General features: G+C 50.5%; 3 protein-coding genes and 2 non-coding genes across 5 annotated transcripts; 3 read left to right on the forward strand and 2 right to left on the reverse strand.

Moving 5' to 3' along the window:
• Positions 1–1,340: 1,340 nt before the first annotated feature.
• CENPT (centromere protein T) lies at positions 1,341–14,914 on the reverse strand. Its single transcript, XM_058813608.1, is given in 14 exon segments — positions 1,341–1,697; positions 3,291–3,395; positions 4,155–4,331; positions 5,574–5,661; positions 6,275–6,478; positions 6,804–6,980; positions 9,655–10,083; positions 10,541–10,683; positions 11,909–11,942; positions 12,781–12,914; positions 13,096–13,189; positions 13,698–13,824; positions 14,373–14,505; positions 14,507–14,914. Coding segments are annotated over 14 exon segments (2,157 nt in total). The 5' UTR covers positions 14,695–14,914; the 3' UTR covers positions 1,341–1,573.
• On the forward strand, positions 14,610–17,513 carry THAP11 (THAP domain containing 11). The gene has a single exon (XM_058813610.1). The coding sequence runs from the start codon at positions 14,693–14,695 to the stop codon at positions 15,422–15,424; it is 732 nt and encodes a 243-aa protein (XP_058669593.1). The 5' UTR covers positions 14,610–14,692; the 3' UTR covers positions 15,425–17,513.
• Positions 17,514–18,511: 998 nt separating this feature from the next.
• Positions 18,512–18,594, forward strand: TRNAL-CAG (transfer RNA leucine (anticodon CAG)). Its single transcript has one exon. It is a non-coding gene; the product is annotated as a tRNA-Leu (tRNA).
• Positions 18,595–18,737: 143 nt separating this feature from the next.
• TRNAL-CAG (transfer RNA leucine (anticodon CAG)) lies at positions 18,738–18,820 on the reverse strand. The gene has a single exon. It is a non-coding gene; the product is annotated as a tRNA-Leu (tRNA).
• An 856-nt stretch (positions 18,821–19,676) lies between these two features.
• On the forward strand, positions 19,677–22,357 carry PLLP (plasmolipin). The gene is made up of 4 exons (XM_058813693.1): positions 19,677–19,797; positions 21,082–21,255; positions 21,627–21,746; positions 21,842–22,357. The coding sequence occupies exons 1-4, from the start codon at positions 19,684–19,686 to the stop codon at positions 21,953–21,955; spliced, it is 522 nt and encodes a 173-aa protein (XP_058669676.1). The 5' UTR covers positions 19,677–19,683; the 3' UTR covers positions 21,956–22,357.
• Positions 22,358–22,371: the final 14 nt, after the last annotated feature.

Consider the following 22,371-nt stretch of genomic DNA (forward strand, 5'->3'; position numbering starts at 1 on the left):
TGACACAAGTAATTCCATGTTTCCATTCTTTTTCCATGTCTCCATAGCAATAAACAGGCCCTGACATCATTCCAAAGCCACGACTGTCAGAGCGACTGAGGACCTACATAAGGCAAGAGCTGCATTCTCTTGGTCTGCACTGAGGTTACAGGTCTGACACCAGGTGCTCTTGACAGAATGATCTTCCCTTCCTTGAGAGAATATTTATATATTCCCTGAGAGAATATTTATATCTAAATATATATAAATACATCCATAGTAATATATATTTAGATATCCGTACAAAAAGTTACATTCAGCCTCTGAGGCTCCAGGCTGCCAAACAGGTACAAACTGTTTGGAATACACTCAGCCTAAGGAAAGGCTCCAGTGAGTTGAAGAATTCCCAAGAACATCCAACCCCAGTGTCAGCCCAACATGTGGCAGGCAGCAGGTGCAAAGCACTGCCTCCTGTCTCCTTCCATTCCTCCCCTGGGCAGCTGCAGCTCCTGGTGAGAAAAAGGTGAGCTCTGACACACCCTGGAGAAGGGAATCCCACCCATGCAGGACATGCAGACACTGCTCCCAGCAGAGCTTCTCAAAGGACCCTTCTCTTTCCAACATTTCAGTCACACTGTATCTGCAAAAATGCTCTTTGTTGTAGCAATGGAATTATGTTTTGAAATAACCCTTGCAAAGTGCCTGCCATTTGGATTGGCACTGCCTGCTGAAGAGATTTTAACTGCTGCACTGGTCCTTGTGCCCTTCAGTGCTGTTCAGAACCTGTTTAACCTCCAAGAGCTGGGTAGGATTTCCAGGAGTCCCTCTGAACTGTGCCCTGGGCTGTGGTTTGGGAAGGCTGTACTGCACACCCAGCACAAGCCAGAGGGGAGGAGAATCCACACTTGCAGCAGGGTTTAGGACAGCCTCAGATGGGGACAAACAACTTCTGCCACACTGAGTGCCCAGAAGGAACTGCAGAGAAAGTCCAGAATCCATCTCCATCCCTCTGACACTGGTACTTGTTTATTATTCAGGCATTATTCTTTCCCAGCTTCTGAACTATCCTACAAAGTCACACCCTTTGCTGTGTCAGATCTCATTCCTAGTGTGGTTTGGGCTCCCTGGAAGTAGTAAAACCACACACAAAAGCTTTGTTTCCCTGTGTGAGGAGCACAGCATGGACCAGCATCTGCCTGCACAGGAACACCAGTGGAAAGCAAAGGGCACCATGGCTGGCATGAAGAGCACCCACACAGTCCCCCAAATCCCTGCTGGGAACAACCTGAACACCACAATGCAGGAGCCTCTCAGCTCACTGGCATAAGCAGCATTGGCATCACAAAAAATACATGTAACATTTTATTTATCAGAGCTGTACAAGTATCCAAAGGTAACATACAAAAATATGGATAGTCAAATGACTTGTAACAAAGGCTGGTGAGACCCAGCAGGGTGGTGTGGTGGCCACAGCACAAGCTGCATCTCCTCAGGAGAACATCCAGCAGTGGCTGCCTGACTGGGTGTGTGTGTGGAAAAGCATCACCTGGAGCAGTGGCATGAAGAACCCTGGGAGCAGCCACCATGCCCAGCTTCACTTGCAGGGCAGGACTCTGTTCCCACTGACAGCCACGGGGATGAGCAGCCTGCGGTACTCCAGGGGGAGGTGACGCTCTATCAGCACCCTCAGAGGCATCTTGTCTGTCACCAGCCCCTGCCTGGGCCAGAGAGAGCAGGGGAGAAACAAGAGCTGTCACTGAAATGTGTTTGCACTCAATGCCACAGCAAAGCTTTCTTGCAGTGATGTGTTTGGATTTAAGAGCTGAAATGCTCTGACTGCTCATGACAAACAAAAACTCGTGTTTGCAGGCAGCTTCTGAGCTCCTGTGCATGGTGCAATGCAGGACTGCTCACACAGCACAGCAGACAGATCCAGAGGGGTCCTGCAGAGCAGCTCCCACTGTTTACCATGGGGATATTCATCTCTATTGATCAGGACCAAAGTAGAGGCTCATTCTTTATAAATTCACAATCCACCTACCATGGGATAAATTCTACCCTTTGAAGATGTGCACAGAATGATGGGACAGAAGGAAATAGCTCAGTACCCAGATTTGGCATTTGCCAACTGGGCAGGCTATGGAGTTTTCCTGTACACCATTTAGCTGACTGGCCTGAAAAAAATCAGCATCTCCCAGTTTTGTAAAAAGAAAGGAAGTGCAAAATTTTTTCACACTTCCCATTTGGAAGGAACAGAGATGCTGTTCTTATGCATGAGCCAGCAATTCCTGATCTCTTTATGAGGCAGTAACAAGGCATAAAGACACCTAGAACAAGGTGAAACAGCAAGTGCATGGAATTCCCAAAGCAGGACAAGGAACACACTGTGCCTCCTGGCCTGTTCATACCCCAGCACCAGGTGGGAAAACAGAATCTCTGCATCAGGACAGCAACAGATTCTTCTTTTTAATCAGCAGCACCAGCTCACCTACAGAGGCCCATGCAAAGCCAGAGTCATCAGCTGTGCCCTGCACTATCCCCCTGGTGACTTTAACATCACATGTGAAACTCTTCCAGTGCAGATTAAGAACAACCACCCAGAGTAAGGACTTTAAATGAAAAGTGGTGGATTGCTTCAGGCCTCACAGAGAGCTTCCAAGCCAAGAATAAATCCCTTGTGTTTTGGTGACAGAACAAAGTAAATCCAGGCAGGAGCTGGGGCAGCTGTGAATGTCCAGAGGACAAAACAGCAGTGAGGCAGCTCTGAGAACAGCTCTTCAGGCTGCTGTCCAGCAATGTCACTGTTAGGAGAGGCCAGCCCTGCCCACTCATGCTGGGGGCTGTTTCTCCTGCTTTTAAGAGGAATTGTCAGTTTGGATCCCAAGGATCAGCTTGTGCAGCAGCAGAAGAGCTGTATTTTGTTTGGAAGAGCAACTCACCAAAAAGGACAGCAGGACACGTGAAAATGCTCAGTGTCAGCTGCAGATGATTTTAGCAAAGAGATCACTCGGGGATGCAAACAGTGCAGCCCAGCTTCCCTCTTAGCAGTTCTCTACTACTTGTACACATTCTACACAAATCCCTCTCCTCTTGGTCCCTCACTACTACTTCTAGTCCTTCCACCATCACCAAATGGTGCAACCCAAGCCCAGGGATGCCCCCTGGGACAGAAGTGGCCTCACACAGAGTCAATCCCAGATCCCATACTATGCAAACACTGCTGGTGGCACATTCAGGCAACAACCAGGTGTTACTGGGGTCTCAAAGCACCACCAAACACGACTGCAGATTAGTAACAACCCTTCCATTACCTTCTCATGAGGACTTCCAGGTCAGCTGCCTCCACTGTCTTCCTCCCTGCATGGTGGCTGTAAGCCTCCAGATCATCACTCAGCTGCTTGAAGTATCTGTCTGAGCTGAGGGGGAAAATCAAAGCAGATCAAAGCTGGTGTGAACACCAGCTACTCACCCCCTTCTGCAGGGAACGCTGCACCACAGCTGCTCCTTGTGCAGGTCACAGCCTGCCAGGGAAAGCTGGGGGAGAAGAAACTCTCCAGCCCATGAACAAAGCTTGGCTTCTCAGCCCAGGCTCCCTGGAACTTCAGTGCCAAGACAGCTGTGAAACAGCTGCACAACCAGAACCCTTCCCAAACTTCTCACAGCTGCAGGAGCAGGGGTTGACACCAGTGACAGAGAAATCAGCACTGAGGCAGATACTGGCTGCTGCAGTGACAGTGCTCAGACAATACACAGATTTTCCTCATGAAAGCCACAAGGTCTAAAGGTGCAAAAAGCTGAGAAACCTGGATTCCAATGGAACACTGCACACCCTCACTGTGCCCAGCATGATGGCCACTGTCCAGAGCCACCCTGCTCATGGAAATTGATACAGACAATCTGTGTGCTACAATTTGTTGGGACAAAACCCAGATGCTCCTGAAAGACAGCAATGATCAGATACCCACATGGCAATATACAGCACTTTCCACATTTCTGCCCATTTTTATCAAGCCTCCCAAGACTTTTTCAAGCTGAAGAGAGATGGCTGTCAGCTTGTCAGTAGCACTCTCAACAAGTTTACTTGTTGAGAGAACAAGAGGAGAAACAAGGGGAAAAAAGAAAGGAAAAAAACTCAATGGTAAAAATAATAGAAAGAGCAGTTTGTCGCTACCTACCATTTTTCAACAATTTGGAATGCATCTCTGGTCACTGGCATTTTAGCAAAATGTCTGAATATCTCCTTTATCAAACTCCTGGGTACTTGAGGCTCCCGTGGTTTCTTCTGGGATGTTCTCAATTTCTTTGGAACTGTCTTAGGCTGCAGCAGCTTCAGGGGAGAACTTTGAGGAAAACTGAAAATTCACACATTGAAGAAGGGAGAGGCAGAGGACACCAGGCTGAGTTTGGAGAAACCCTAAGCTGAACTGGAAGGGATAAGAACTACCCTGAGCTCTTCATTCTTTCTCCCTCCCAATTCTTCAAAACTCTCATGGCCACACAGGGCAGTTTGCAAACAGTTCATGTGGCATCCTGGCCTTGACAGAAGCAATCCAGGCTCAAGTTGCCTTGATCCCAGAGTGCTCATGTAACACACTGTCAGCAAACTGGAGTTCTCTGCAGTACATGACTGCAGTTTCCACTGCATCCCTGCAATATCCCCTTTAAAGTAGTGCACAAAGTTTGATGCACCTCTGCATCTATGGACAGGGGAAACTGCTCTGCAGGGAATCCTTCTACACTATTAAAAACTTCAGTGGGGGCTTTTTTTGTGGGTTGTAGGGTTTCCCACCCCTCCATTAAACAAGACTGTAAGTCCTAAAGGAAATTACAATTATCGTCCATTCTAAAATAGGAAAAATTGTAATATGGAACAGTTAAGTGAAATCCATGGATTCACTCATATATAATTGGAAAACAACAGAAAAAATTAGAATCTCAAGTTAACACAGGCAAAACCCCAGAGAGGGTGTGTGGATTACTTGACTCTCTCCAGTTCACCCATATGTGGGCAAAAGAATTTTGTCTTCTTGTTTATTGCTTTAATAGACAAAGCTCTAAAGTCATGGGCTAGAAGATTCCTCCTGTTCCCTAGGACCCACAGCTAGTGCTTCTGATGAAACCAAATTTCTAGTCAAGAGACTGCAAGTGTTAACTAATTTGGAGTAATGCAGAGGACAGGTTCACTTTCTGCATCTAAGAGAGCTCCATTTTAGTCAGCACATGGCAACTGCACACAGCTTTAGACTTCTGCAGTCAATACAAGTATGTACTCCAGGTGATCAGTGTCTTGCCATCTGTAACTCCCCCTCTTCTGCAAGGGCCTCTGTATCCCTTACTAGAGTCTATGGCTCCAGAGTGGCTTACCAATTGAAAAACTCCTAGGAGTAGTTTTGATGTTTAGCACAAGAAAATATTACAAGAACGTTCATTGGAAAGCCTCAAGGCATCAGACCTGCCCTGGAAGAGCACTGACATTCACTCACAGACTTCAGCACTGCTCACTCCCTGTGGCAGCTGCCAGAGCAGCTGGCAAAGCCAGGCTGTGCTGTGCCCCCAGCCCCACCTCTGCCAGGCTGGACAAGGCTTGGACTTACCTGGGAGCAGAAGGTTTTGCAGGTTTTGCTGACAGCAGGAGGTTGTGGGCTGGAGCTCGGACAAATGCAGGAGTCTTCATGGAAACCTCTGGGAAAAAAGTACTGGAGGAACTGAAGTGTCTTCCCAGAGCTCCTGGAGCAGGCAGTGCTGCCACAGCAGACAGAAACCCAGCCAGCTCCCACATGGCTGTGCCCCACAGCACCCTGAGCCAGCAGGGCTGCTGCAGTGCCACCCCCCAACTCCTGTCACACGGGCTGGTGCTCCCTGTGCTGACCCTTGGGCTGGCCAGGCTGCAGGGACACACACTCAGGGCCAGGCTGCAGTGGCTGATGGCTGGGTTAATTCAGGTTGCCATAAAGCTGCAGCCTTTTTAACCAGTGAGAACTTCAAACTCTAGAAGTCACCTCTGTCATCTTGCTAAGCCACTGGCAAATTCTCCTGGACAAAGGGACAAGCTGAGCTACAGAGTCACATTACAAGGGCCAGACTATAAACCTCTCCCTGTCTGCAGACTTTCATAACTCCCTCCAGGCAAGGCTCCTGTTATCAGCTCTCACCTGCTCTCTGCTATGAACCCACAGCAGTTTCCTCCAAGTCTAATCTGCCTTGTCTTTAACTTCACTCTTGAACTTCTTCACTTCTTAACAAGTGAGAGCAGGACAGAAAACAATGTAACAGAAGTGCTGAGCAGATTCCTTACCTTGACTTTCAGGCTGCTCAGCTTCATCCTCAGCAGCCTCTCCCACTGAACTATCCAAATTTAGCATCATAGCCTGGTCCTGTAGTTCATCTCCTTGTTCATCAGTTTCATCTACTGGAGTCACTTCAGGTTTTTCAAATGAGGAAAAGGCATGAGAGGGCCTGCCCAGACTTTCAGCTCCAATGCCTCTGTTAATCTCATGTTCTAGATTTCCAAAACAGAAAAAATAAAGCACTGAAACAAAGATCTTTGCCTGATTCTGGAGCTTCCACTAGTAAATTTTAATCAAAGATACCTGCTGTAACTATGCACTTCTAAACACTACTGCCAGTACAATTTTGGTTTCCCTTTAAATAAAATGCAGTCCTCCAGCTTAAAATAACAAAATCAGTTTGGTATTTCCCCAGTAATTAGCCCAGCTTCCAGAAAACAAAGGAAGTTAAGTGTGTCTCTCAGCACTGATGCCAGCCATGCAGCATGAGAGCACTGTGGCACTACAGAGAGCTGCCAGCATTAGAGGTGTCCTCACCAGTTGTGGGAGAGCTGTGGGCTCCAGTGCTGCCTTCTTCCACTTCCTTTCCTGCTAAAGGAGCCACTTCTGTTTCACCTCTGCTGGCATGTCCTGCAGTTATCTGCAATTCTGCTTTTTCAGCCAGTTTCTTCTCCAAATGTTCAGAATGTCCAGCACTTGCACCATGTTCTGCAGCTAAAATAAGAAATTCTATCATACATCTTACCTACAAAATACTCCAACCAGCCACCAGCACACAGTTCAACCATCACTGGAATTATTTGTGATAAATAAACTCAGACATAAGCTGTAAATAAGAAAAGCAAATGCAGTTCCCTTCACAGCTGAGAAATGCCCAACTTTTCCTGTGTTTGCTCCACAGCCACCTAATTAGGGGCCCATCAGATCCCAATGAAAGAATTTTACTTACAGTAAGCAGGGCTCCTCCAGATCTGCCATCTCTATGGCCATTTTCAATTTTGGTGATTGTGTAAAAGACCAATTTCTTTTCCTTTAAATCTAACAATACCTGGAGTTTGTGCTCAGATTCTCCTCCTCATTTCCTTCATTTTTCTGAATAATAATTTTGTAAGAGATATATTCCATTGTGGAGAGAAGAGAGCCTAGAGTGGTTTTAACCATGCAGGACAGGCCTCTGGCATGCAGGATGAGAAATAATACAGACAATGACTTGCTTGTGTTTAAAAACTTGAGCTACTGACTACTTAAGTATTCCTTTTTCCTTTATACTACATATATAGTCCACATATCTGTTACTATGCAGCTCAGTTAAGCAGAAACCCACACAGGTAATTACTTGGTGAAAATTGGGCACTCTGACATCATGACACACATGACAATGCTGTCACTTGCTGAAGGGTTTGGAAATCTTGGCTGGGTCCAGAACCAAAAGCTGTCAAACTGCACTTTCACCATTCTCTCCAACAACTGGGGGTTTTCACACTGAAAAGTAAAAGTGTGGCAAGGCCTTGGGACCTCCTAACCCAAGTGAAGGGCACAAGGAAATCTGGCCAAAGGTAGTGCAAAAATCAGTTTTATCCATTTACTAACCAGAATATTGGGTTGCCTACATCAACACAGGGCCTAAAGTGCAGTGCAATATTAAGCAGCTTAGATTAGCCAGATGAGGGCTCTTCATCTTTCCTATGGGAAGCTGAGCAGTAGTACAGATCTGCCAAAACATATGAACCTTGATTCCACTTCCAGTCACAGCCCACTTTTAGAGAGCTTGTCTGGAAATGACCAAGGATTTCTGGTATGTCTTGAATTATTTCCAGCATCTACTGCACAATTAAGTCTTATTTTAATCTGAGTAAAATAAGTTTTATTTTACAAGTCACCTGAAAAACTCTGTTTAAATCAGATTATACTCCATTCCTTTCTACAATGAAAGTACTTCTAACCCTCTTGGAAAATCTTTTCCTGTTCCACTCCATTCTCTGTATTAATCATCTCTTCTTCTGTATCACTTACTTCTAGGTCTTTGATTATATGGGACACAACTTGTCTCAAATGCATGCGGGAAACATTGAGAGTGACTGGGGATCCCAAATGTGTACTTGAACTTTTGGAGGGCAGAGAGGAGTTCCATCTATACACACCTAGAACAGATCATTAATGTGTCTCCTGACAGCTTTTGGAATTTTCTTTTAACCTTCCTGGTAAATACAAAACCAACCAAGGAGGGAGAAGAAGACACACAGGAAACATTTGTGTGTACTTCAAGTTTAGGGAGTTGGCATGGAACCTTAGGAACCAGTTGGAAAAATCTTTGCAACTGTTTTTCAGCTGACACTGAGGAGCAACCCCACCAGCAGCCTCCTGTGGTAGAGCAGAACTATGTCACCATTGACATCTGACATGAATGCCTTACTAACTCCAGCATCTTAAAGATCAGCTCACTCCCCCTCCTCTTCCCCTCATTGGATCCAGTCCCCTGTTCCACATCCTCCACACTCTGCATTATCTTTCCCTTTGTCCTAAAAATGCCTGCCATTGGAGCTCTCTGAGCAACTAACCTTTTGCTGTTCATTCCTTCTCTTGTCCTTTCAAAACAACTTTTGCCTGGTCCAAGCAGTATGAGGAAAATACTGTGCTCCCATTTACACAACCAGGACAAGGCCAGGGAAATGAATGCCAAGGAGAGGCACCAGGGGAAAACTGGCAAGCAACAGGAATTGCAAAGCACTGGTACAGAGTGAGCAGGGAGGCAACTGCCTCTGCCCAAAGAGTTGTAAGGCCCTGGAGACAATGGAGAGGTTGGCTGTGACAAATAAGTGACCATACCACAGTGAAGGTCTGGACTAGGAACTTCCAGATTCCTTCCAAATCTGTCCACATGCCCTACATGTTATCTCCTTATTTTTGTGACCAATTTAGGGTGCCCACTTCTGGGGTTCCAGTACAAAGGAGAGAAGGACACAGTGGAGAGCCCAGCAAAGGCCCACCAGGACTGAAGCATCTCTCCTAGAAGGAAAGGCTGACAGAGCTGGGACTGCTCAGCCTGGAGAAGAGAAGGCTTAGGGCAGATTTTAACAACATATACAAGTGCCTGAAGGCAGGGTGTAAGGCAGACAGAGCCAGACTCTTCCCAGTGATGCCCAGTGCCAAGAGAAAAGGCAGCTGGCACAGACTGGAACATGGGAGGCTCCATCTGAACATAAGGAAGGCAGTTTGCAGTCAATACCCTTGCAGACTCCTAAGAGCCACTTAAGGTCCTGGGCAACTGCTCTATGTGGCCCTGCCAGGGCAGAGGGGCAGGAAAAAATAACCTTGAGGTCCCTTTCTACCTCAACCACTCTGTGAGTTCAGATAACACACCTGCTAAGCCTTAACCCATAGTACTCACTGCAAACCACCTCTTCTTCAGTATCAGAAATCATTGCCACTGGGTTACTCTGCTGGGAGTGATCTTGCTTTTCTTCTCCCTGTTTTGCAGAGGTTTCTGGAGATACATTACTCATTCTGTCAACGTGCTCATCATCAAGGCTTGTGCTCTTGGAGTATCTTTGGGTCCTTCCCTGGTTTGTGCTCACACTGGATACCAAACCCTCCAGCCTTGCTTCCTCTTGATCTGCATCAGAAATTGGGCTTCTCTGTGCTGAAGTTTTTGAATCTGACAGCTGGGGTTCAAGAGCAGACAATTTATTTTGGCTCTCTTCATCCAGCTGGGGCTGAACAAAGAGCTCTGTGCTATTCATCATCATTTCTGCATCACTGGTCAGCATGCTTGTTCGAATCCCAGATGCAGATTGTGAGTCCACAAGATCATTCTGTCCTGTTGAGAAAGTTTTTAAACAAAGTTTGTGTGAAAAACTGTTCAAGGTCACAGGGACACACTATACTACCAGAACTTGTGCAATTCACCATTTGAGTCATTCAACCAAATTTTACTCCTCTTCAACAGATTAAACACTGACACTGTACGACCCCACTTCTCTGCCCACAACTCTCCCTATCAAACAACAGGGACTTCAGTACTCACAGATGAAGAGGATCCCAAATAATTCCTGTGGTTTAATGACCAAACTGGGCAAAGTACACATTTAGGTGCATAGAATCAAAGGAACTGCCAAGGCAGAACCTCATTCTAATTCTGCCTCCCAAATCCCACTCTATTTCTGTCAATGAGTTAGTAAATTTTAAATTCTAAAATACAGACCATGCTTCAATAGATGCTTCTAAAAGCCCCTTTAATATAAGGCCCAAAAGAGAAATAACAGCACTAAAGAAACCTTTGCTCTTCAGCAGGTTCTGTTCCACTCTGCCTTCAAAGGCTTGCATGTCAACAGCCCTGCGGGTTTTGGGCCTCCTCAGCAAACCCCTCTTCTCAACGGTGTCTGGGGCCAGCAGGGAACCCACAGACATGCGAAGGGACCTGCAAAAAGGGGGGAAAATTGTCAAAATCAAACACCCCACCTTCCCCCTCAGAGTACGTGCAGACATGATGGCTCTAACAGCGACACATTTTGCACCACTAGGAGAAACTTCCCCAAAAAACCCTTGAAGGTTATGAGTCGGTCTTTAAATGAATTGTTTATTTTCATACCATCACCCAACATCAGGATATGTATGACAGAGATCAGGAAGCAGACTGTTTTAAAGCTTCCCTGAGACACTGCAACACTACAGCTGATTAAAGGGTCAGATTAAAGATTTTTGTTAATTTTAAAAATCTTAACATGACAAAAAATAAAAAAGGGGAAAAAAAAGTTTGATATTAAAGACATACCCTAGATGACAATGGGGTGGTAGGAAGACTTCCCAATAAGTTTAAGAATCTACTTATTATTAATACTCTCAGCAAAGTACAGCTACCAACACACTGAGACTGGTTTAAGAGAGAGCTGACAGCAACACCTGAAGCACAGGAAATGTTTCTCACTGCAGGAGTTTTGCACCCTGAAGACTTACAATGCTCAGTGACCTCCTGTCCCTCTCTCCAGGCAACCCCATTAAAAAACGGGGTTCAGAGGGCTCAAAGACAGAAGTACAGAAGGCAGCCCCAAAAAGCATCTTGTGTGGCACCCCAGGCAAGGGCTGCAGTGAGAAAGGTGAAATAATGTGCTGCTTTTGGCCAGGGTCATTTGCAAAGTACACAGGCAACACAAGAAAGTAAGTGCTTTGACTCACTAAAAAGCTTTTAAAGTCCAGAAAATACTGCATAGCCACAATTGATGTGATAAAACTATGAATAGGCAGGGATAATATTCTAAAGTATATTGTGTACTCATTTACAGAATATTCTAAAGTATACTGGGTACTGATTTACATAATATTCTAAGGTATATTGTCTACCAATTTACTGCTGGAAGCATGAGAATGAAAGGAAAAAAGGAATGATCCAAGCAAGTGAAAAGAGGAGCAACAGTAGCAATACAAACTAGACCAAGCCAGGCACACAGTGCAGAGGCAGTTTCTGAAAATCAAAAGGTGGGTGAGTGCAACACCTGGAAATTCCATCAGCAGAGGGGCAGATGCCTGTGTTATAACACTAACACAGGTCTGGAACACAAACCCAGGCATCTGCACTGCTCCTCACCCCTTCAGATGTGATCACAGCCAGGACAAACAGAATTTAAGACATTTTAATTTAAACTCACCGAGTCATAACTGTGCTGTCCAACGCTGACTGAGCTAGAAAAAGTGAATGGCACATTAGCTGAGAAATTACACACCAGGCTACAGGAACATCCCAATGGATCTCCCTCTTTTCAGAGCCAGCCATGCTACAATCCTCAAACATCATATTTTGGTACAAACAGAATTAGATAATGGGGTCATTTTACCATTTCTTGTCTACATTTCAGAATTGCATATTAGACATAAGCAATTTCTGTAAGGGTAAGAAAGAGATTTCATTTATTTCAATGTAAATTTAACATGGCACATACCCCCAGATTTAATAATTTTAATTTTACCACACTCATAACAAGATGTTAGGTCTTGGTCACAATCACCCTTCAGCAACCCAACCCAAACACATCTGGAGTTTTAGAAACACAGATAACTATTCCACAGACTCTTGATGAAACTGGAACTCAAACCTGTTCTGCTCACAAAGAACTTTATCATTATTTTATATAATTGTAATGGAAAGTATGCAGTTCTTTGTATTTTAAAGTTTCTAGAACCGAGAAGAAGACAGGGTTCCTCTGGAGACACAAAACTCAAAAAGCATCAAGTTGCAAAAGTAGGCAGGAAATTATATACTTGTTATATTATATATATATATATATATAATTATTATTATTATATATAGTTGTGGCAGAGCCACAACTTGGCTTTAAAAGGTTTATTTAAAATTTGATAGGATGGGGGCTTTTACTTTCTCCATTTTCCCCTTTGCATGAGATATTGCAATCTGGATTCCAAACCTACAACTGGGCAGCTCCTGACAGCTGAGCTGAGCAGGGGAGAAGCAGCTGACATCAAATGCAGCTCTGAGTAAGATAATTCTTGACTGCAGCCTTACCTTGGTACTGGGGAAGTCGTCTCTCTGCTGCCCTCTCAAATTCAGAAATGCTGAATTTCCTTCTCTTCTTTTTCATGTTGAACACAGTGATAGATGTGTCCTCAGGAGCAACATCTGGCAGCTGCAATTCCCCCCTGCCAAAACAAACCAAGCTGCAGAGGCATTTCTGATAATCCCACCTGACAAGATGCAATTCTGATCACTGAAACACAAGTAGAGAAGTCCTGCTCCCCAATCCCACCACAGAAACTGCAGCTATAACAGCAGTGTAATAGAAGTGTAATGAAAGTGTAAATTACAAAAAAACCTACTTACATGCTGGAAACCCTCTTAGATGGGACTTCTGAATGAGCTTCTTCTGTGTCTTCATGGTTAGATATCTGAGGTGCCAGTGGTGAAACTTGGGGCTCTGCCAACAAACCACAACATTTCCTTTCCTCAATTCAATATAGCAGAATGTCACATCTATACTACAGGCTGTAAATAACATTTACTAGCAGGTGAAAATAAAGACCTAGTGAAAACTGTGTGGGTTCTGCTCCTGGGAAGGCTGGCAGTGACAAAGCCAGTGGTGACAGGGGGCAGCAGAATAACTCACAGCTGATCCTAAACCCAAAGGCAGCACCAGGATCATGTGCTCAGTCACCAGGATAAGAAGACCAAGTGAAGAGGGTTTTGAAGAGGATCTTCAAAGCTCTGATTTCACCAGTGCAAAGCCTGGTCTCTCAGGCAGTTGTATCCTGAATTCAGGTGTCCTGAAGTGACTCTGCTACATATATCAGTTATACAACAATCTGATTTCTGTTTTGTGTATCGGGGAAAGGATAATGGGCCACCAAGGAACACTCTCTGTTTTCTTAACTTTCCAAAACCATTGTTTTTCTGTTCTCAATTCTCCTGAAAAAAAAGAGACTTACGGTTCTGCATGACTCTCTTGAGCATAAGCCGTGGTGTGCCATTTTTGAGATCAGGGAACACTCCCAGTCTCTGCTTTGCCAAGGTGCTCCTGACAGATTTACTCTTATTTTCTACACTCGATCCAGTCTAGAGGGAAATCAAGACACAAGCAATTCAAACTAGTATTTTTATTATTAAAGACGCCAACACCAAAAACATCCCACCACCCATGTTCTAATAACAAGCTAAGCAGGCTGATAAGAAACTTTTCTCCAAATTCCAAAGAGAAATAGCGCGTATTGGCTTTTTGACAGCAGTGACACTTCCCGTGTGGATGGGAGACAAATCAGCCCGGGGCATGACCCAGGGGGGTTCCAGCATAAAATCCCGTTCCTGTGGTATCACCCAGGGTAGCTCCAGCACGAAACCCTCCTATGGACGGGATCCTCAGTGGCCTCAGAGCACAGCCGCCATCTAAACCCGCCGAGCGCCTTTGGGTCAGGGCTTTCGGCCCATTTTCCACGATTAAAGGCGAACAAGGGTGAGGGAGCGGCCTCTGCTCCTGCTTCAGAGGCTTCGCTGCTGTCTCAAACGGAGAGAGACCGGACGGTAAATCCCTACAGCGTCTCTCCTTTCCTCCCTTTTTTCTTTTTTTTCCTCCCCTCCCGTCCGCCCTTGCAGATCCCTCGGGGCACCTGTGCCGCCGCCCGCGCGTTGTGGCCGCTGCGCCTGAGGCCGGGCCTGGCCCGGGGCCGCCCGTCAGCCATGGCGGGTCCGGTAACGGCCGAACGGTTCCCGCCTCCCACCACTTCTCGCGAGACGCGCGCGCGCCGGGAGGGGCCGCGGCGCAGTGTGGGGCGGGTAGTTCCGCCGGCGGCGCGGTGCATTGTGGTCCGCGTAGTTCCGGGGCGGCGGCGGCGGCGGCGGCGAGAGGCCGCGCGGGCCTTGTGGGAGCTGTAGTTCGGCGGGGCCGCTCGCCCCGCTCGCCGCGGGTGTCCCCCCGCCCCGCGAGGCCATGCCGGGCTTCACCTGCTGCGTACCGGGCTGCTACAACAACTCGCACCGCGACAAGGCGCTGCACTTCTACACCTTCCCCAAGGACGAGGAGCTGCGGCGCCTCTGGCTCAAGAACGTCTCCCGGGCGGGCGTCAGCGGCTGCTTCAGCACCTTCCAGCCCACCACGGGCCACCGCGTCTGCAGCGAGCACTTCCAGGGCGGCCGCAAGTCCTACCTGGTGCGGGTCCCCACCATCTTCCCGCTGCGCGGCGTCAACGAGCGCAAGGCTCAGCGGGCCCGGCGCCCCCGCCCCGCCGCCGCCGCCGCCGCCGCCCCGCAGGGCCCCGCGGCCGCCGCCGAGGCCCCTGCAGGGGGCGCGGCCGAGGACGTGAAGCCCATCGACCTGACGGTGCAGGTGGAGCTCGGGGCCGCCGCCACCATCGGGCCCAGCCCCGTGCGGCTGCCGGTGCCGGTACCGGCGGCGGCGGCGGCGGGGGAGGAGAGCCCGGTGGAGGGCGGCCCCCCCGATCACTCGTACTCGCTGTCGTCGGGCACCACGTCGGAGGAGCTGCTGAGGAAGCTGAACGAGCAGCGCGACATCATCGCGCTCCTGGAGGTGAAGATGAAGGAGATGAAGGGCAGCATCCGCCGCCTGCGCCTGGCCGAGGCCCAGCTCCGCGAGGAGATCCGCGAGAAGGACCGGCTGCTCCACGCCGCCAGCGCCGGCACCCGCAAGCGCCACGGCCTCTGAGCGCTGCCGGCGCCCGTCCCGGCGCGGGGCTCTCCGTCCCGGAGCCTCCGCCGCCCTCGCTGCGGTGCCGGGCACGGCAGAGATGGGATGGACCGCGGCACCTCCGTGCCCGGCTCAGCCCACGCCACTGCAGCCCCCGGCCGGGCAAGGCCGTCGGGTTCCCCCGCCTAGACTGGATCAGCTCGGTGCCCAGCGCCGTTATCGCCCCGACGTTGTCTCCGGTGTCACCTCAGCCGGGCCCATCAAACCCGCCGTGTGCGAGGTCGGAACGCGCTGCTCGTAGCGTGGATGGGACCCGAGCCGTCTCTAAGTGGACGTAGGGTATCGGTTTTCAGCAAATAAACTCGCTCTGTGTCAAGTGAGGTAACAGCAACACTACCCTGGAGAAGGCGTGTCCGACTGCCGTGGGCGCTGTCCCCATCGCAGGATGGTCGGTGATGTCGCGTTCAGCCTCGCTCAGTGGAGGAAAGCTTTAGAAACCCTCTCAGGGTGATGTGTTCTTCAGTAAATTACTGATGCCATAAAAGACTGCTGTTCCTAGCGTGACAGAACCCCCAGATTAAAGAGTGTTCTTGTACCCGTGTAGTTTCTGCTTTCTCTGCAGCGTGTGTGTATTGGTTACAGATGTCTCCATGCTCTCGACACCAGTAAGGATTACAGTCTGGTACAAGGAACACGGTGGCATTTAACAGCTGTAGTTTATCTCATTGGCTTAAGACTCCCTCTAATGAAATGGAGGCTTTGTAACACATTGGAATTTTAATCCTTGGCTTTCGTTCTGAGATCCAGGATGAAACAGAAGTGACTTTACCTGCAGTGGTTGCAAACCTTTCTTGTCTAATCCTAAACTAGTTGGCATGACTAATAATCTGTACATTAGGCAAGACCATTCTAAAACCTGCTTGTGTGTTCTAAACCAAGATTTATGAGTATTGTAACAAATCTATGTGGAATGGTTGTGTAGTTTCTGTTTCTAGCCAGCATCAGTCCCTTCACTTTCTGCAACAGGAAACCAAATCAGCGTTGGCTAGAAAGAGAGTGGAGTGAGGGTAGCAAAGCCACGGGTTTGGCTTGGTTATGCACTTCCAGCCTGGCTGGTGGAACACATCCCTCAGCATTTTGGAGGAGGAGGAGGAAGAGGGGAGTGTGTGGTGCCCCAGCATGGCCCTGTGGCAATGGGCAAGGAGGATGGATGTTGAGAACAAAGGGCACTTCACCACAGTGTGCCCACATTCACCTAGGAGGGAAGAATTCCCAGGTGTTCCCTGGCTCTGTGAGATCCTTCTGGAAGCGGAGTGCATTGTGCTCAGTAGATTGGGATGTCACTTTTACTAAATTTTATAGAGGTATTTTCTAAATGTAAAAAGTATCTTTAGTTTGAAATTATGTAATCTTTGTAACACTGGCTAATGTAGCTTTACAACCATCAGCTTCAACACTGTATACAGCCGAACAAAAGGGCACCGTGGGGTTTTGTAGCCGGAGGTTTCTCTGTAGATCCTGAAGCCAGTTCAGCTCCAGGTTGTCACAGCCTGCTATGTGATGCATGGGTCATTTTTTATTAACGTGTGTGCCAAGTTGGATGGTCATCTGTAAGGATGCTACATGTCTATCCATGTACCAAGTCCTTGCTGTTACTTCAGTTTAATTTATTCTCAATCTGATATGTGGCTCTCCAGCTCTGTGCTGTACTGATTTTTCTGCAAGTCGAGTTAGCGGCGATTTTTTCGTTGGGTTGGTTTGGCTTGTTGTTTTGGGTTTGTTTTTGGTTTCTTTTGTAGGACAAGCAGATACCTGCTCCACCATGGGATCTAACATTTGTGATTGGTCCAGCAGCTCTAGATGCTCCCACCAAGAGAGTAGGCAGCACAACATCCCTCCTTGCAAACGAGGCTGGTTGTGCCTCTGAGCTCGTTCAGAGCGTGCGTGTCCTGACAGTCATGGTACTTTTCCTACCATCAGGAGGCACTTCAGGATGTTCAGCCATTTGGCCTTGCTGGACTGGTTACCTGCTGGACTGTTTGACTTCTCCAGGTTACACTGAGGTGCTAACATGCTTAATTTTAATAAAGTATATTTTGTTTTCTTACGTTTCCTGCCTCCTTGTGGTTTATGTGTCTATTTCTGAAAGGTAGTGGCTGTAGCTTTGTCTTTTCTTTTGTAACATCTTTTTTTTTCACTGCCAGCTCCACAGCTGGAACAGCAGGAATATCTTTACATTCATGTGGGGTGAGGAGGAGGAGTTTGAGCTCAGTTCAGTGTACCACACACCTACCTGCACAGAGGTTGGAACCGTCAGTCACAGGATGCTCTCTGTGCAACCTGGAGGGATTTGAGCAGGGAACCAGGTTTCCCCCAGGGCTCTCCCCAGCATGACTCTCCTGTCTAATGCCTGGTGGAGGAAGGAGAAGGCATGGCCTCCCATGAACCAGCCTAGTGCAGGGAAGAGCTTGCTTGTACTCTTAGGACTTCTAATTCCACTTGCCAGAGTTCCTGGTTTCAGATTAGCTTAGAGCTATTAGTCTCAAGCAAATGTATGCAGCAAAAACTTTCACCTGTGCCTCAACCATCCCATTTTTGTGTTAAACTGGGATTGTTAAATGCAGTTGTAGGATGGGAAGGTGATGGTCCCACTCTGTTCTGTGCTGGTGCGGCCTCATCTCGAGTTCTGGGAGCAGATTTGGGCACCATAGTACAAGAAGTATCTAAGGCTGTAATAGAGCATCCAAAGGAGGCCGTGAGGATGGTGAAGGGTCTGGAGGGGAAGCCATGTGAGGAGTGGCTTGTTCAGCCTGGAACAAAGGATACTGAGGATAGAGCTCATTGTGGGCTTCAGTTTCCTCAGAAGAGGCACCAGAGGGGCAATGCTGCTGTCTGTGACCAGTGATAGAACCTGAGGGAACGGCTGAAGCTGTGCGTGGGGAGGTTTAGGCTGGATGTTAGGAAAAGGTGCTTCACGCAGACGGTGGCCGGGTTTGGAGAAAGCTCCCCAGGGTGGTGTCACAACCGATGGTCTAAGAGAGCTCACGGAACGTTTTCGCACAACGCCCTCAAGTGTAGCACGGGCCACAGGAGTCGCTCAGCGGTGTCAGGATGGCCGAGCGGTCTAAGGCGCTGCGTTCAGGTCGCAGTCTCCCCTGGAGGCGTGGGTTCGAATCCCACTTCTGACAGCTCGAATGTTTTTGCGTTACACTGGCCTGTAGTTATTTAGTTAATTGTTTTTAATTGCGCGCTTTTGGTCGGTTTGTTTTTTCTTTCCCGCTCCCGCCCATCTTCCGCAGCTAAAAGCGCCCGCAGGCGGCGCAAAAGTAGCTGTCAGAAGTGGGATTCGAACCCACGCCTCCAGGGGAGACTGCGACCTGAACGCAGCGCCTTAGACCGCTCGGCCATCCTGACCTGCTGAGACAGCCATTCTTGTTGCCGCGTCCCATCGCAGATCCCAACCGAGCCGCTGTGTCCGGTCGCTGCCGGGACAGTCCGGGACAGCCCCGGGACACCCTGGGCACCCCCGGGACAGCCCCAGGACAGTCTCGGGCCCAGCCCTGAGCCACAGGCTGCATTAACGACCTGCGTGATGGGGCCCGGAGCGCCCTGGGCACATGACACCAAACTGGGAGCAGTGGCTGATCGTCCAGAGGGTCCTGCTGCCACCCAGAGTGACCCGGACCAGCCCGGGATACGGGCTGACAGGAATCTCCCGGAGTGGAGGCTGATGAGGCTCTACGCAGATTGACCTGAGAAGCTGGAAGTTTTCAAGGCCACGTTGGAGCCAGTCCAAGGGCTTGGAGCAACCTGCTCTAGTGGAATGTGTCCTTGCATGGCAGGAGGTCGGAACGAGATGCCTTAAATCACTTCCAACCCAAATTATTCCAGGATTTAACAAGGAGACGCGTGTCGCCCGGCCCCCGCCGAGGAGCAACGCCAGGCACCGGGATGCGCCGGATGCCACCGAATGTCCCCGGTGAGCACCGAGCAGGACACGGCTGCACGGAAGGTTGCGGTGTCCCGGGCTGCTCCAGCAGAGCATCGCCGGGATGCGGGGAGCGGGGACTGTCGCGGTGGGGCCGCCCTTTGTCGGCGGTGCCCCGGTACGGGGACACGGCCGCACACCGGGAGCGCAGCGCGGCGCCGGGCGGAGGCTCCGGGGGCGGCGGGGCGGGGGCAGCGGCAGCGGCGGGGTCAGCCCGGCCGCCCCGGAGCCACCCGCGCCCCGCCCGCGGAGGGGCCGTGCCGGGGCCGTCCCGGGGCCGGTGCGCGGCATGGCGGGGCTGCCCGGCGCCGCCAGAGCCCGGAGCGCCTCCCCGGGCTCCCCCCCGGCCCTGGACGGCTCCTTCCTGCTCTCGCCGCTCGGGGGGCTGATGTGCGCCCAGGCCGTGAGTACCGGGGAGGGGGCGCGGGGAAGGAGGGAGGGCATCACCCACTCATGGGCTTTTCTGCAGCTGGAAACAGCCCGGGCTCTCTTCGGCTGCCACTCCGACCCCATCTCCGCTGTCTAACCCTGAGTAATCCCCAAACCTAAGACAGTGCAGCCTCCTCTCTCCTCCTTCACTCTGTAAACCAGAGGAAAAGTCGGATTCTTGTCCTCATACCCCTTGCCGGTTGTGACTCCGCTCAGTGCCGGGTGGTTCCCAGTGCCAGGCACGGGCTGATCCGTGCGGGCATCTCCGCAGGGCACCGTCGATGGGTCGGGGCGTGTGGAGCCCGGTGACTCCAGGGGAGCTGTGCTGGGGGTGCCCCTGAGGCTCTCACGCTCCCTGGAACACTCTCAGCTCTCCAGGTTGTCCTCCCAGCCTCTCAGAGGAGCCCAAGGGTCCTTGTCATCATATCGAGCAGCAGCATCAGCATCGGAGCCGGCCACAATAATCTCCCGCTGGTGCTGTCCCCGGGACCGCGGTGCCGCGTGAACGCACAGGGGTGGGAGTTCAGCTGCGGACAGGGCCATTCGTGACCTGCCCACGGTGCTGCCCCTGGGCCTGGGAGCCTCTTTGCTCGCCCCCTCTCCTCGGGGCAGCGTTGTGGGATGTGCCCTGAGCAGCCACTGTGAAACAACTGGCACAGACCTGGCTCCTGGCGCCTGGCTCCAGATTCCAGCCCCTGGGCATGGCTGAGCTGCTGGTGGCATAGAGACAAACGCTCAGGGTAGGGGCTGGGCAGGATGCTGCTGGGGGTGCCTGGTAGAGTGCCAGGAAAGAGAGATGAAAGCAAGGCCAGCAGCCGAGACCTTCCAGCTCTGCAGCTGCTCCCACCTCTGCAGCCCCTTGCTCAGGGCACGCTGTTAAACCTCCCCCTGCTTTTCCCCGGCAGCAGTTCACGCGTGCCACCTCCCACTCCTGCAGGAGCCCCCTGCGTGTTTCTCCCCAGCACATATTTTGTGATCACGAGTGTTAGAAATGGATGTGACAGACAAGGAGGCATTGTCGGGGCAGCCAGGGCGTTGGGCGCGGGCAGGACAAAGGCTGTTGTGTTCCTTCCATGACAATGGGCGGTGCGGGCTTACACAGGGGCACGCCGGCTTTCCAAGGAGCCCTTCTCCTGCCTTCCTGAAGTGAGGGGAACCCACCTGCTGTTGGTGCTGGTGTGCCTGGGCTTGTGGGCGATGTTCTGTGCTCCCCCTGCAGGAAGCAGCCCCTGAACAGGTTCCCCTTTTTCCCCCACAGGTGCTTGGTTTGCTGGTGTGGTCTCTCATCGCTGCCACAACGTACCACCTGCACGCGGCCTACGGCTGGGTGATGTTCGTGTCCCTCTTCTTCTGGATACTAACGCTCCTTTTCTTGGTGATTTACCTCCTGCAGCTTCATCAGAAGTTCTACATGGTCCCCTGGCCCCTCGTGGTGCGTACCTGGAGGGGAGGAGGGGGGATCCCAAGAGGGAAACATCTTGGAAAGGTGGTCTGGGAAGGCTTCATTCTCTTCTGGGCTGATGGAACCGAGTCCCCTGCACTTTGCACAGTGACGTTGTTTCATTCTGCCCTTGAATTGCTTAGAAAATGCTCAAAATAGAAAGTCCTGTGTCAATCCAGAAAGTTAAAGCCACCAACTGCTGCAGTTGTGGGTTCATTCAAAAACCTCCCAGCACAACCTGGGGAGCATTTAATTTGTTCTGGGGAATGGGGAGGATTGTGAATCCGAGCCTTTTGCTGCTGCCTCGCCCCAGCATGCCCGATCCTGAGCCCAGACCTCAGGAGCTCCTCTTTGTTTCCCAGCTGATGATCTGCAACGCCGTGGCCACCGTGCTGTACATCACAGCCTTCGTGACGTGCGCGGCCGCCGTGCAGCCCACGTCCTGGCGGCAGTGGGACTACAACCGGCGAGCCGCCGCCTCCGTGAGTACCGGCGGGAGGGAGGGAGGGAGGGCAGGGCCGAGGGCTGGGGCAGCCCCTGTGCTCACCCGTGGGATGGATGTGTGCTCCTCTTCCAGTTCTTCGCCTGTGTCACCATGATCACCTACGGGGTGAGCACCTTCTTCAGCTTCCGCGCCTGGAAGGGGCTGGGCAGCAACGCGGCCACCAGCCAAGTGAGCGACCACGCGTGAGGAGGAGTGGGCAGCAGAGCCCGGCCACCCTGGGGCCAGCCCGGGGCCACCCTGTGCCAGGCTCGGAGCCTCGTGTGCCACCAGGGCCCGTTCTGGGAGCAGCCTGGGCTGGCAGCAGCGCTCAGCACTGGCTCACGAGGATGCTGCCCTGTGGTTTCTGAGGATGCTCCCAGCTGATGTGCCCACAGCACAACACGGACTCGCTGGGGCTGCAGCTCCTGCTCATCCCCGGGGCTCACCTGGATCCTCACCAGAGCAGCTCCACTCAGGGGGCTCAGCCAGTCTGGCACAGTGCAATACTAAAACTGACTAACCCAAGCCCAGGCTCCCCTCTTTGCTCATTCACAGCTGCAGTGTAAGTAATGCAATTAACAGGGTGCAGAAACAGTGGCAGAGCTGAAAGATGAGAAGTGAAG

Source organism: Ammospiza caudacuta, chromosome 13 (assembly GCF_027887145.1).
Source record: "Ammospiza caudacuta isolate bAmmCau1 chromosome 13, bAmmCau1.pri, whole genome shotgun sequence".
Taxonomy (NCBI): Eukaryota; Metazoa; Chordata; class Aves; order Passeriformes; family Passerellidae; genus Ammospiza; species Ammospiza caudacuta.

Coding starts and splice junctions, on each gene's coding strand:
- THAP11 (XM_058813610.1), top strand. CDS start 14,693: ATGCCGGGCTTCACCTGCTGCGTACCGGGCTGCTACAACAACTCGCAC.
- PLLP (XM_058813693.1), top strand. CDS start 19,684: ATGGCGGGGCTGCCCGGCGCCGCCAGAGCCCGGAGCGCCTCCCCGGGC. Junction 21,256..21,626: donor TGGTCCCCTGGCCCCTCGTG/GTGCGTACCTGG, acceptor TTTGTTTCCCAG/CTGATGATCTGCAACGCCGT. Junction 21,747..21,841: donor ACCGGCGAGCCGCCGCCTCC/GTGAGTACCGGC, acceptor CTCCTCTTCCAG/TTCTTCGCCTGTGTCACCAT.